Genomic DNA, 13,689 nt, shown 5'->3' with positions numbered 1-13,689 from the left:
CCTAAGACCTATGGAATATTTTCTCGATTGCCCAGTTTATCACCTGCATATGTATTAATCAGCAGCAGGTATGTAACCAAACTGAATATTAACATCACAATGAAGGTCACACTGAAGTAGGGAGGCTCCTTTTAGACAGAGTTTATCTCTATTCTGAACATCTGCTCAATTTACAGCATGCAAAAAATGATTTGAATAACAGTAATAACAAAAGCAGCAGCAACAAAAATAAAACCCAGAACTGAAATGCTAAAATAATTAGAGATTATGAAGGGAATAATCAGGAACAAGTATCAAATACACCAGACAGATGAACTATGCATGAAAAGGAAAAGTGCTTGGGTAGACTGAAAAGACTGCAATACAAATTTTATGTGATATAAAATGAAATTGCAGTCCGAATTGTCCTCAGGATGCTCAAGATTCATAGAGAGGATGAGAAATTTAAAGGAATGACAGCTGGAAAAAAAGATAAGATCATTGCATGAATATACAAACTAAACTGTCCTTGATTGTCAAGGAAAAAATTTGGATGAGAATAAGAAATAATCTAGACAAAATACTTCATAATTCATAGAACAGCAGATGGTTTGATAACCATGGCAATCTGAATCAGACTATAACTGAATGGGGACTAGGTCAGCCTGACTGTTCCCAGAATTCCATTGAAGGGAGAAGGTTTGTGTCATCTCCTGTGTTGCTTTACCAAATGGATATAAACAACTCAAGGATGTTTCATAATGCTTCATTGGAACAGTTCACAGAAATGCTTTCTTTGAAACAAGAGAAATGGCGTACAACTCCTTAAAAAGTAATTGTCTGCTGTTTATTGAACACACTAAGCAATTTACTCATTAAACAGAAATGCTTACCTGAAGTTGGTTTTGTTTTTGCTGGGCAAGCACAGTCCTGGTGTTACAACTGATCCTTTAATTTGTTCAAGAGCTTCTTCTAACTGAAAGGCTTCTTTTGTCTGGACTAGGGGGATTAGAGTGAAAAACACAATGGAAAAAATGTTTTAAAAATTGGAATATTTTACCATAAATGGTTTGGTTAAATTTCTGCAGTTTGGAAGCCTAAATTCAGACTGTTACAATAAACTGAGTGGCTTACCATAATTTACATATACTAGAGCAACTCTTATTCCTCTTAAGCAAAATGCCAGTCTATTTCAATGTTTACAGTAACACATGTATTCAACAGGTTTGCTATTCATTTTCAGACTGCACTGTTGAAAAAGCAGGTTAGAAACTCCAACACTGACTTTGTTTTTACATCAAGATTATGCTGCTCATGGACTAAGCCAAAGTTATGGCTTGCATATGTTTTATAGAGGCCAAATTGTAATTTAATAATCAAACCAGTGGAGAAAGAGTCCAGACAGGCACAAGGTGTTGCCTCATCCAAGTAAGTATAAGTAGGGTAGAAAGTGGCAGAGTTGCTATAAAGGAAACCCAAGAAAAGAAATTGTGATTCATTATATTGCTACACAGTCTGGGCTGTCAGTATTGCTATGAAGAAGCCCTAAACCAGTACTGTTTTGTAATTTTAATCTGACATTTGATCTTTAAGTCAGAGACATTACCTCACAGTTGGCGTAACTGCAGTTGGGAGAGTAAATCTGTTAAAGAATACCTAAGTAATATACCATATCTTAAGAATTTCAACACTGGAAGGTTGACTGGAAATCAGACTTGGCTGATGCTGTTAAAAGTGCCTGCCAATCTGTGCTGATTCCAAGAAAGCAGGAATGGAGTTGAATTGATCATTACTTCCCAGCAGCAAGAGAACAGCTTAAGAAGCTGACTAATTCAGCAGAAGTTATGTAACACAGTAAATATATGCTAGGACTGCTTTTATTTATTGATCAACAAAATGCACATTCTAGATTATTTCACATTCGGAGGTTCAAATAGCAGATCATTATATCGTCCTAGTTACTTAGTTACCTAGTAACAGTAACTTGTAACACCTCACACCCAGTTGTGAAAGCACGGTATTGTAAGCAGTGAGCACACTGCAATGAAAGAAGTGGGGAAACCCCCAGAAAGGCACAATATCGCAAGGAGGTGATGTACTTACTGTGACTGAAATATAATGAAATACCTCACAACATAATTTTCAGGAAAAAAAAACTTGCTTTAATTCCTTCTACCCAATTTTGTCGTATGTATCAGATATGAGCTTCTTGACAGTTAAATTGCTCTTATACGAATTCAATTAGAGTGAAGTTAATATCTTTGTTTACCTCAATTATATCCTATTAATACAAAAAACAATTGTATTATAAATAATGGTTAAATTTTAATTTACAAACCTATTTGTTTGTGCTGAGAAAAAGGCAGATGAGCACGCTGGAACTTATTGGTTGCTTCTTGAAGTTTAATTTTCCTCTGCTGCAGAACTTGTTGCCTAAGTCTTTGTTCTTTCTCTTCAGCTTGCTTCTGTCTTTCTTCAAAGGCTCTGTATTTAAGAAGCAAAAGTAGATGATCCCTACATTTTCTAATTACAGTTACCAAACTAGTAGTAACTTTCTTACTTACCAATTCACAATTTTAGTGCAAAAGCTTGCTTGTCCATAAATTAAATGCTATAAACTTCATGAGAACTGGATTTTTATGTCTGGACATAAACGGGACAGTGGGTGGTGAAGACAAGACACACAATAATATCTTTATTTTTTTAGCCTTACCTAGAAATTCAATTATTTCTTATATGTGAATTAACGTGAAGACTCAACTAGTTCTTGTCACTGATGTGACTTTCTGCATTGCCATGTAAATGTATAACAGCAGTCAGATCAATAGGAAGGTGAACAGCAAATGCTTTGTGTGTATACTGTTGGGGAAATAGTAACAATTTAAAAGCTGTTATTCAGAAATATCACAAAGGAACTACAGCTTTTATCTACAAATATGTAAGAGTTAGTATCAGCTTCTAGTTGTTGAGAAGCTTTCTGGAAGACATCAGGTTAGTAGCACAAAATAGAATAAAACAGCAATGTGAAACTATGATTGACAGAATCAGTTATTAGTATCAACTATGTTAAAAGTGTCCTTCTATTGGCTGGAAAGCAAAGCAGGCTCTAATCAAAACCAGCAATCATTACCTATGTTGTGATCATGGCTGTGTGGAAGTTTCAATCCTACTGAGAAACTTGAACAAGCTCCTTGAACAAAATATACCCAGTAAATTTGTTGGCACAGTGACTATGTAGGCAAGTCACATTTAAATGATGGTTTTAATCTGAAAGAAGGTAGATTTAGTCTAGCTATAAGGAACACACTTTTTACAATGAGGGTGGTGAAGCATTAGAACATGTTTCCCAGAGAGGTGGTAGATGCCCCATCCCTGGAAACATTCTATTCTAAATACAGCAATACTATAAAAGTCATACTCTTTGAGTTCAACTTCTAAAGCCTGCCATGCAAGGATCACTACAACTGGGACCTTCCTGTTTTTAAAGGTCTCTGTGTGTGAGAAATTTGATTTGGCAGATCACTACTACACTACACAGGGTATCACTCCTAGCCAGCATTAGCAGAAAGAAAGGTAGCAATGTTTAGCCATATGCTATTTCTCTCATCACAATAAGATACCTTCCCATAACTTTAGTCAACTTGCAGTTGCTCCACAGATCTTTCTGCTTAATAAAGAAAAGCTGCTACTTAACAGAGCTTCTCTTTAACTCAAGCTATTTTAACTATTCTTCCCTTCACTTTTCAGGAAAAGAGTTCAAAATGAAGTATTCGACTTGAACCTCCCTAGTATCCCTTCAAAGTGCTGACCTGCGAAAACAAACAGAAAACTAATCTGAAATAGGTACTTTTTATTTTAGAAACTCAAAAGGCCATAATTGCACAACAGTAAAAAAAAAAATAGGAAAACTGCCAACTAACTCCCCAGTCCACACTTTTACAGGAATATCCACTTCAAACCACTTGGAAGCCTAAGCATAGCAGAAAGAGACATAAGGAACTTTCACTGTTTTGAACATTCATATGTGCACAGTTGTCAAGACATACTGAAACTAATAGCTTGAGATTTCTCAATTTTATGGACAAATTATTACATTTCATTAGTAGAAACTGAAGACAAATATATATACAATTTTTTTTCCAAGTGGAAATGCACTTTAAACAGATTCCATGCAGCTATTCAAACCTTAAATCTCAAAGACAATGTTCTTGCTTTCCTGCCATCATGATGAGTGCACCTTAAAACTCCTCCCCATATAATAAGAAAAACTGGATGTTGAGTAACATCTGATCTTCCTTCTTCAATACTACACCTCCAGTGCTACCAGTGTGAAGCTCAAGAAAGACAATGGTGGAGCATATGAAAAGCTAAAAGTAGAAAGAGAGACAAAATGTTCAAAAGGATCCACTGCTTTTGCTGATGTATGTAGCACTCTGAATTAATGTTCTCCAAGGTCAGAAATCAAAATGGCAGTAGACTCTCCTCAGAAAGCTCCAGATCTCCCAGCAGCAGGATTCCTCACAATTGTCTTGGATCTCAAGAACTGCTGAGAGTAAATCCTGTGCTGTATGTAGACAGTAGTTTATGTTTTATTTTAACAAATAAATGGCAAATGGCACTTAATAGTAACACATTCAAAAAGCCAGATGAATTTCTACAGTTCTAGGTAGCTCTTCTACAGATGGAGTTCTAAAACTACAGATATAATGAAGGTTAAGACAGAAAACTTACGCAAAGAGAAACAAACTAAAACATGAGCCCAACACTGCAAGTTTCATTTGCAAACTTCAGTTTGTTGGCAAGCAGGAATGGCTTTATTTGGAGCATGAGTTGAAGCCAGATAAGTAGTTACCCAAAAACCAGGAAAAATCTGCGGAGAACTATTCACATAAAATGCCTTATTGTAATTCAGTTAAAATTGCACAGGAACTTTAATTGTCCATACAGTCCAGAAGTTAGAACTGAAAAAGTAGCATAAGAGTTCATTGCCAGCTTTCAGTATTCCTGTGTTTCAGACATGTTAAAATCTGGTACAGAAATCTTTATCCTGACTAAAGAAACAGGGAAATCACAACAGAGGAAACAGACTTGCTTATCCTAGTAAGTACTTTAAACACATTCTTCTCGATCCCCTTAATATTTCTAGAAGCTGCTGCACAAGGCCTTTAGTTGAACTGTGGTTGTTAAATCCAGACATGTGGGAAATTCTACAGCTTTGCACCTGGAGTAATTCCAGTGTATAATTCCAAAAAGGAAAGAGTAAATTCTGATAGTCTTTATTTATTTATTTTTAAAATTCTTTTGGAGTATGACTTAGCTGCACTCTTCCACATTCTTAATAATTGGCATAATAAAAACTACTCTTGTTGCATACAGATGGATATGGGTAAGTCCAAATGCTGATGCAAGAGATCTTTTTCACTACAGCTCATCATGATCTCTATTTAGTTTGGATTAAGACATGAAGGAGAAAAAAGATCTTATTTCAAATGTAAGGAAATGCATTAAGGATATTCAGTGAAGACTTCATCATTAACTTTTTGACCTCACAGAATGTAAATTGTGACACCAAGTGCATTATGTAAAATAAATAATTTTACAAATGCACATTGACATCTTACAGAAAAACAGTTAAGGCAAATGTTTGTTCATCCGCTCTCCTTAAGTCACCAGCTTAGGTTCATATCACAGATGTAACATTGGCAAAAGAGTATGGCTTTAAGATGGAGAGTTAGCAGAAGAATTTCCTGACCAATGTTTTTTTAACCCAGTTTTTCTGTCTACTATAAACAACCCAGCAGTGCAGCAATTCTTGAAATCGCTGCCAAAATGCTTATAGTGAATTTGGAATAAGAAACTTAAAATATTTAGCAGTTTCATGTATACAGACATTATGTGGAAGGTATTTTTACGTTAAAACCAGTATGACTAGATGGTGGAACTATTTCCTGGTTAATTTTATTAAATTATCTTCACAGTGAAGTGATGGATGCTGCATTCCTAGGTGGACTAAATGCTTAATACTGCCTTGGATAATGATACAGTGCATATGGAATGCTACAAAATGAAACTTTTGGTACCAAGTTGATACTATTTATCCATTGCCATATTGCATTTGCAAATCAGTGCACAGTAATTTTAAAACTGCGGTGGGATAGTATTTGTGTACTTAATGACTATAGCAACATCAAGAAAAGGCTAGAATGCGGTGTCACACTCAAAACCCCTTTCATGTGCAGACAGGAAACACACCTTACATCCTTAAGAAGACTGGCAGATGTTGCCCATAGAATCATAGAATCATTAAAATTATAGAATCATAGAATAGTTAGGGTTGGAAAGGACCTTAAGATCATCTAGTTCCAACCCCCCTGCCACAGGCAGGGACACCTCACACTAAACCATATCACCCAAGGCTTCATCCAACCTGGCCTTGAACACTGCCAGGGATGGAGCATTCACAATCTCCCTGGGCAACCCATTCCAGTACCTCATCACCCTAACAGTAAAGAATTTCTTCCTTATATCCAGTACTTATATCTGCTGTTTAAGTTTCAACCTGTTACCCCCTGTCCTATCACTACAGTCCCTAATGAATAGTCCCTCCCCAGCATCCCTGTAGGCCCCCTTCAGATACTGGAAGGCTGCTATGAGGTCTCCATGCAGCCTTCTCTTCTCCAGGCTGAACAGCCCCAACTTTCTCAGCCTGTCTTCATACAGGAGGTGCTCCAGTTCCCTGATCATCCTCATGGCCCTCCTCTGGGAGACTCTGATACACTTCTAAAACTGCTCTAATTTTGTCTTTCTAAATTCTGAACAAGAGAAATGACAAAACAATGGTAGAAATCCAGCATTTGAGCTTTCATCTCTCTACCAATACGGGGCTGCTTCTAACTCCAGAGTATTTGATAGAATCACAGAATTATAGAATAGTTAGCGTTGGAAAGGACCTTAAGATCATCTAGTTCCAACCCCCCTGCCATGGGCAGGGTCACCTCACACTAAACCATGTCACCCAAGGCTCTGTCCAGCCTGGCCTTGAACACTGCCAGGGATGGAGCATTCACAACTTCCCTGGGCAACCCATTCCAGCACCTCACCACCCTAACAGTAAAGAATTTCTTCCTTAGATCCTATCTAAAATTCCCCTGTTTAAGTTTTAACCCATTATCCCTTGTCCTATCACTACAGTCCCTAATGAACAGTCCACCCCCAGCATCCCTATAGACCCTTTTCAAATACTGGAAGGCTGCTGTGAGGTCTCCACGCAGCCTTCTCTTCTCCAGCCTGAACAGCCCAAACTTTCTCAGCCTGTCTTCATACAGGAGGTGCTCCAGTCCCCTGATCATCCTCATGGCCCTCCTCTGGACTTGTTCCAACAGTTCCGTGTCATTTTTATGTTGAGGACACCAGAACTGCACACAATACTCCAAGTGAGGTCTCATGAGAGCAGAGTAGAGGGGCAGGATCACCTCCTTTGACCTGCTGGTCACACTTCTTTTGATGCAGCCCAGAATATGGTTGGCTTTCTGGGCTGTGAGTTCACACTGAAGCTGGCTCATGTTCATTTTCTCATTGACTAACACCCCCAAGTCCTTCTCCACAGGACTACCATGAATTTCCTTTTTGCCAAACCTGTAGCTGTGCCTAGGATTGCTCCGACCCAGGTGTAGGACCTTGCACTTGTCATGGTTAAACTTCATGAGGTTGGCATCAGCCCATCTCACAAGTGTGTCAAGGTCCCTCTAGATGGCATTCCTTCCCTCCAGCGTATCAACTGAACCACACAGCTTGGTGTCATCGGCAAACTTGCTAAGGGCACACTCAATCCCACTGTCTATGTCCCCGACAAAGATGTTAAATAAGACCAGTCCCAACACAGATTCCTGAGGGACACCACTCGTTACTGGTCTCCAACTGGACATTGAACCATTGACCACAACTCTTTGCGTGCAGCCATCCAGCCAGTTCTTTATCCACCGAGTGGTCCACCTATCAAATTGATATCTCTCCAATTTAGAGACAAGGATGTCATGTGGGACAGTTTCGAATGCTTTGCACAAGTCCAGGCAGATGACGTCAACTGTTTTTAATTTGAATGAAATACTTCCCAGAACTATTGAAACACATGTTTTGAATTCTATCCCCTCATCTTCTTTGTTTATTGTATGCTAAATAGAAAAGGAGAGGCCTAAGTTGCTGTAAGGGCTTCGGAAGGACTGACACTTACAATGTTGTGTGGGCTCACTGAGGGCTGTCCTCCAAAATGCCCAGAGGTTTACAGGAAGACTGCATGCTCTATCCACCATTTGCACTTCAGATCTTGTTTATAGGCAAAAAGTAAGTATACCTTATATAAAGCTAAGAACTTTTTTGTTAGCATAATTCAATCCTTGAGAGTTTAATCGTTATAAATCCAGATGCAATTGTTAATGAAAAATAATATAGTTAGAATCCTTCTATAAAAAGAAAGCCTCAATAACAGTGATAAACCACATGATATGCGCATTTCTACCCCTTTCACTGATGCTCATGCTTCCATTGCTCTTCTGTGTCCCAAGGCTGGTAGTTTCATTCTGGTGGTACTGAGGTGTTGTGGTGAGCTGTTAGCATCTGAAGTCCCTTCACCAGGAACAGTAAGATGTTCATGTCAATACTTTCTTCTTCCTCATCTCAGGAGCCATTTTTATATTTGCTAACATGCTTTTATACCTTTGCTCTTTCTTCATTAGTCTTCAGCTTCACAGCATATTCTCCAAATATTCTATGCATGGTGCCTTTTACATTTATTGCATAGTACTCTTTCATTCTGTTACTGCAAAGCCAGCTTTGACAGGTCTAGGTCTGCATTCCTTTAGTCAACTATCTGTGCATTGGGGTCTCCAGTGCCAAGCCTGTGCACCATCTCTCATCATCCCCTGCCTGCACTCCTCTAAGCCTCCAGTTCTCAAGGCCTCTGCTGCTGTACCGGGCCTGTATTTTCCTACACTACACCAGCATGTTAAAGTCATAAACATCTCATTCTCTACATAGAATAACTGCTTGTTACTGCTATCTATAGAAAACTACAGTCATACCATAAAAAGATAAATAAAGGCAAAATAAATTAGCTGCAGACACCTGGTCAATTAGAGAAACTGCTGTTACAGCTAAATCAAGCAAAACAAAGCTGTGGGCAGGTCAAGAAAAGTTCAGAGAGAGCAAGCTTAGCAAGCATCTGTCCTGAGGCCTTGCAAATTCAGCACAATCCTGTGGCCTGTTACTAGAATGGCAATGCTCCATTGCAGGTCTACGAACTTTCAGTGACCACTGCTTTTCACAATTCCATTCTGATGTAGAAAGCAATAGAACATTCTTATCACTTTGTCCCCTCCATTTACCAAGTGGTAACATTTTTTTCCTATTTCTAACACTAGACTGCTTTTCATTCTCTATCAAAAACACTGATGAATAATTTAAAGAGTTTTAATTAAATAATCAAAGATAATCAGCCAGTAGGTGGAGCACAAAGCTTGTGGATATGTTGAAAATAAAGTATTTTTGAAAAATACAAGCCAACAGTAATAGGAATAGATTGGAAACTGATAGAAATTGTGAAAGCATTTCCTTCCCCAAATACAACACATGAATTAGCTATTTAGATTTCAAGGTAATTCAAAATGCTGAACCAAGATACTAAACTATAAGATTTAGTTAAAAGTGCACATAGACAATTGCATTTTCAGAATGTACCAACCACTTGCAGCCAGCAACATCATAGTGAAACGGGATGCTCAAGTTGCACTGACCAGTAACATCATGAAGGCTACCAGCAAACTGGCAGATGGTGTTTAGAAAGTAGCATGGTATATAAACACAAAACATGATACCCTATTCAATTACATCAAGTATGTGCTTAGGAGCTCTTCTTTCCAGAATAGTAATTTAAAATATCTGTCAGCTACTGCCCCAGAGCATATTTAATTCTTAAGCTGATCTTGAAATTGCAACTTCACAAATCATTGAGACAATAAAGGAATTACTTTCTTGGTAGTCAGGCAACTTGTCTACAGATAACCAGTAAGCTGTTTTTGTTTTGTAGTGTTGAAGTACTGCCGTTAACACAAACCTAAGGAGTTTGATCAGTACAAGAGATGCAAAGAAACTGATGGCATCAGGTAGGAATACAGGTTCCCCTGAGCATTCACTCTGAAAAAGGCCTGCGACTGATTATTAAGACTTTGCTTTCCAAAGCTAGACTTGCTTTTTCCTCTACAAGTGATTTCTTTTTTTCATTTATTAATAAACCAATTAACTGAGCACATCTTGACAGAAGGGGAGTATTTTTAATGCTGAAGCTGCTGCATTTTAGAAGTATTGACAAGAGATCAGTGCAATGCTGCCAGGAACAAGTACAAGTACATTTAGAAAAGGTCTAATAGCCCCTCATGCCTAGCCAGGACTTTTTAAGCTAATGAGAACTAAGAACTGGGTTCCTCAGTACAAGAGAGACATGGACAGACCAGAAAGAGTCCAATGAAGGGTCACGAAGATGATGAAATGAATGGAGCATCTCTTCTATAAGGAAAGGCTGAGAGAGCTGGGACCATTCAGCCTCACTAAGAGAAGGCTCAGGGGATCTTACTGATGTCTATGAATACCTGAAGGGAGGGTGCAAAAAAGAGCCAAGCTTTTTTTAGCTGTGCCCAGTGACAGGACCAGAGACAATAGGCACAAACTAAAACACAGAAGGTTCCCTCTGAGCATCAGGAAGCACTTTTTTTACTATAATCATAACTAAGCATTGGAACAGGCTGACCAGAGAGGTTGTGGTGTCTCCAGCCTTGGAGACGCTCAGTAGCTGGTCCTGGGCAATCAGCTCTAGGTGGCCCTGCTTGAGCAGGGGGGGTTGGACTAGATGATCCCCTGAGGCCCCTTCCCACCTCTATCACTCTGTGTGAAGGTCAGAAGTAGAAAGGGGACTGTCCCGCTTCACAGTACACTCATGCCCAATCTACATATGTTGGAAAAAAAAAAATTAAAGAAACATTTTCAGTTTTGCAATTATATATCAGCAGTGCCAAGAATAACATCTGATTCATGCCCGTAAGCCCTGACAGGGAGAACTTAGGGTGCTGCCAGGTGAAAATGTGGAGCTTAAGGGAGTCATGTTACTCTTGAGTATCTATCATCATAGCTAACACCTTTACATGCGTTATGAAGTGAATGGGTCTTGGCTCATACACAGATTTGAGGTATGACCTGACGGTTGATCAATCACTTCCTACTTGCATAACTGTCAAGAAAAAAATACTCAGTTTCAAGGAACTACTTTCCTTCATATATGCAAGGACCCTTAATTTTTAATTATATTTTACAGCTTATTAGTACTGTATGCAATTAGTACTTCTAACATCTGACAACTAACTCCTTTTCAGTTATTAGGGGAAGACTTGTCACCACAGACTGTTGTTTGAACTGCTTATTATGCTTACAGTTATGCCATCCTAAATTATCACAAATGGAAAAAAGTTCATTTTATGAATATCATACTTAAATTTCTAACTGGCTCACCTGAGTAACTTGGGTTTATATGATGTTTCTTAAGGCTGCAATGAAATACGCATGCAAATGTATTTATGTATCTACAAGTATTAGTTCAACTACACCACTCTGTCAAAAATATGCAGGCTGTCTGGTATTTGCTTTTACAGTAGAGTGTTATATTTCAAGACCAGTAATACAATAAACAGTGTTCATCTGAGATGCATAGTGCTATGAACGGTACTGTTCCAGAAAACTAGATGTGATATTTAATCGTTCAGCTAAGACTCAGTTTATTATCTACAAAGGCTGGGGGTTGCACACTGCCTTTAATCACTCCCAGGTGACTCTACTTCCAGTTCCATTTTTCTTTATATTTCAAAACATATGTTGACAGCAAGTACTGTCAAGCTAAATGGAAGTATAAACAACATCTACTGCCTCTCTTATGAGTTATCAATGTATTTCAGCAAGTAAAACATTGTACAATGGAAATCATCTGATATGGGAACTGTGGGGATGAGTGCTGATGAGTTTTCATTAAGCAGAAGAACCTGAGGGCTTACAAAGAGAAACCTATCCATCTCTACAGCATACAGCCAAGACTCCTGTATATGCATGTGTGAACTCACTGCCAGGGAAAAGCCCCCTATGCCTATTAAACTACTTACAGCACTTTGTTGAAACACCTCAGCGTATGATTTACTTAATCCACTTGTCACAGAATATTCCATAACTTTGCATTCCTATGGATGTAGAAAGACAGAATATTCAAAGCTCTTTAAAAAATGTCAATATGGGATAAACTTATTATAAATATAATCCCGGGTAAGAGACACTTTTCCTTGTGTTTATTGGGAAGTGGGAGCACAAAGCACCACCATGCAGGGGAGGCTGTGTGGCTGTTACTATGCCATGCAGAGAGAGAAACATCCACCTCAGAAGGCAAAGACAACTGCCTGCCTTCTGACCTGTACTGTCTACCTGAACACATTTTTCACACAGGCATTTGAAGCTAATTAAAACCAGAACAATACCAGAAATACAGATCAGAGACACAAGCTGAAAGGGCTACATACCTTTACTTTATACAGTAAGGGGTGACTACAGTGAGTTTCCAAAAAGTAGTGAGTAAATCAGAATATTCTTTTTATGGTTTATTTGTCCTATAGCATGAAACTGGATTGGTGAAACTTTTCAGCCTAGTTTTCTCTAGAACAAAGCAGTGAGGCTATTTAACAAAGTGAACATGCAAATAACAGAAATATACTAAACTGTTTAAAGGTTTTGACTAATTTTTCTCTTTTACAATCTCCCACCAAAGGAACCGTAGTTACTTACCTTCTTCTTCTGTTTGTCTCTCTTGAGTATTTCTGTGCCCTACTCCGACATATTTTTTGATCTTCTTTCAATGCCTGGCGTTCTTCTGCTAAATCTTGTTCAAAATGAAATGTTAAAGCTCTGTCCCTAGTATTGTGTTAAGGACAATGGAAACTGCATCAAACAGCTCATTAAAGGGTATAGTAGCCTGATTGACTGACTTTGCATATCATCTGGGAAAAGGCAAACTTTATGCATGAGATACAAAATACACAACAGTTGATCCCATAATTGTATATTATAGTAATAACTAACTTTGTGTTCATCCAGAAAAAAAAAAGTCATTACATTTTACCACTTACAGTGATTTTAAAAGGCTTTGCAATCATCTTTCATGATATCAGAAGATGAAAAATCTCACCTTTATTATGCTTATTTGAGCAAGCACCTTTCTTTTATCTAAATCTATATCATATGGATACATGTATCACAGTGAAAATGTTTTGATAGTAAAAACAGTCCCTCCCTATCTAAAGGATTAGTTTACTGTGACATTCATTAAGATCACTGGATAAAAGCTCCCCATAGAACACAATCAGTTCTGTCTCACTTCAGTTGTGATTGAAGTAACACGGTACAGGTTGAGCTTAGAACTTTGTCAGTATTTCTTATTACTTAAAATTCAAGGAAATAAGGAATCCATAAGTTGGAGTTGAAAATACAATTCCCAAAGGCAGAATCTCCTCACGGAGTCATTGAATGGTTTGGTTTGGAAGAGACCTTCAAGCTCATTCAGTTCCAGCCCCCTTGCCACGGGCAGGGACACCTTCCACGCCACCAGGCTGCTCAAAGCCCCACCCAGCCTGG

The 13,689-nt window shown here is 38.3% G+C and overlaps 1 protein-coding gene across 1 annotated transcript in view; it reads right to left on the bottom strand.

Annotated features, from left to right (window-relative positions):
* The window catches only part of CEP126 (centrosomal protein 126), a 48,445-nt gene that overhangs the window by 33,821 nt on the left and 935 nt on the right, over nucleotides 1–13,689 (bottom strand). The window contains 3 exon segments of the mRNA XM_034072903.1: nucleotides 873–978; nucleotides 2,318–2,463; nucleotides 12,844–12,969. Of these exon segments, the coding sequence (XP_033928794.1) occupies nucleotides 873–978; nucleotides 2,318–2,463; nucleotides 12,844–12,969 (378 nt within the window).

This window comes from Melopsittacus undulatus, chromosome 2 (genome assembly GCF_012275295.1).
Source record: "Melopsittacus undulatus isolate bMelUnd1 chromosome 2, bMelUnd1.mat.Z, whole genome shotgun sequence".
Lineage (NCBI taxonomy): Eukaryota > Metazoa > Chordata > Aves > Psittaciformes > Psittaculidae > Melopsittacus > Melopsittacus undulatus.
The sequence above is the reverse complement of the archived record's forward strand: the minus strand, read 5'-3'. Positions and strand labels throughout refer to the sequence as shown.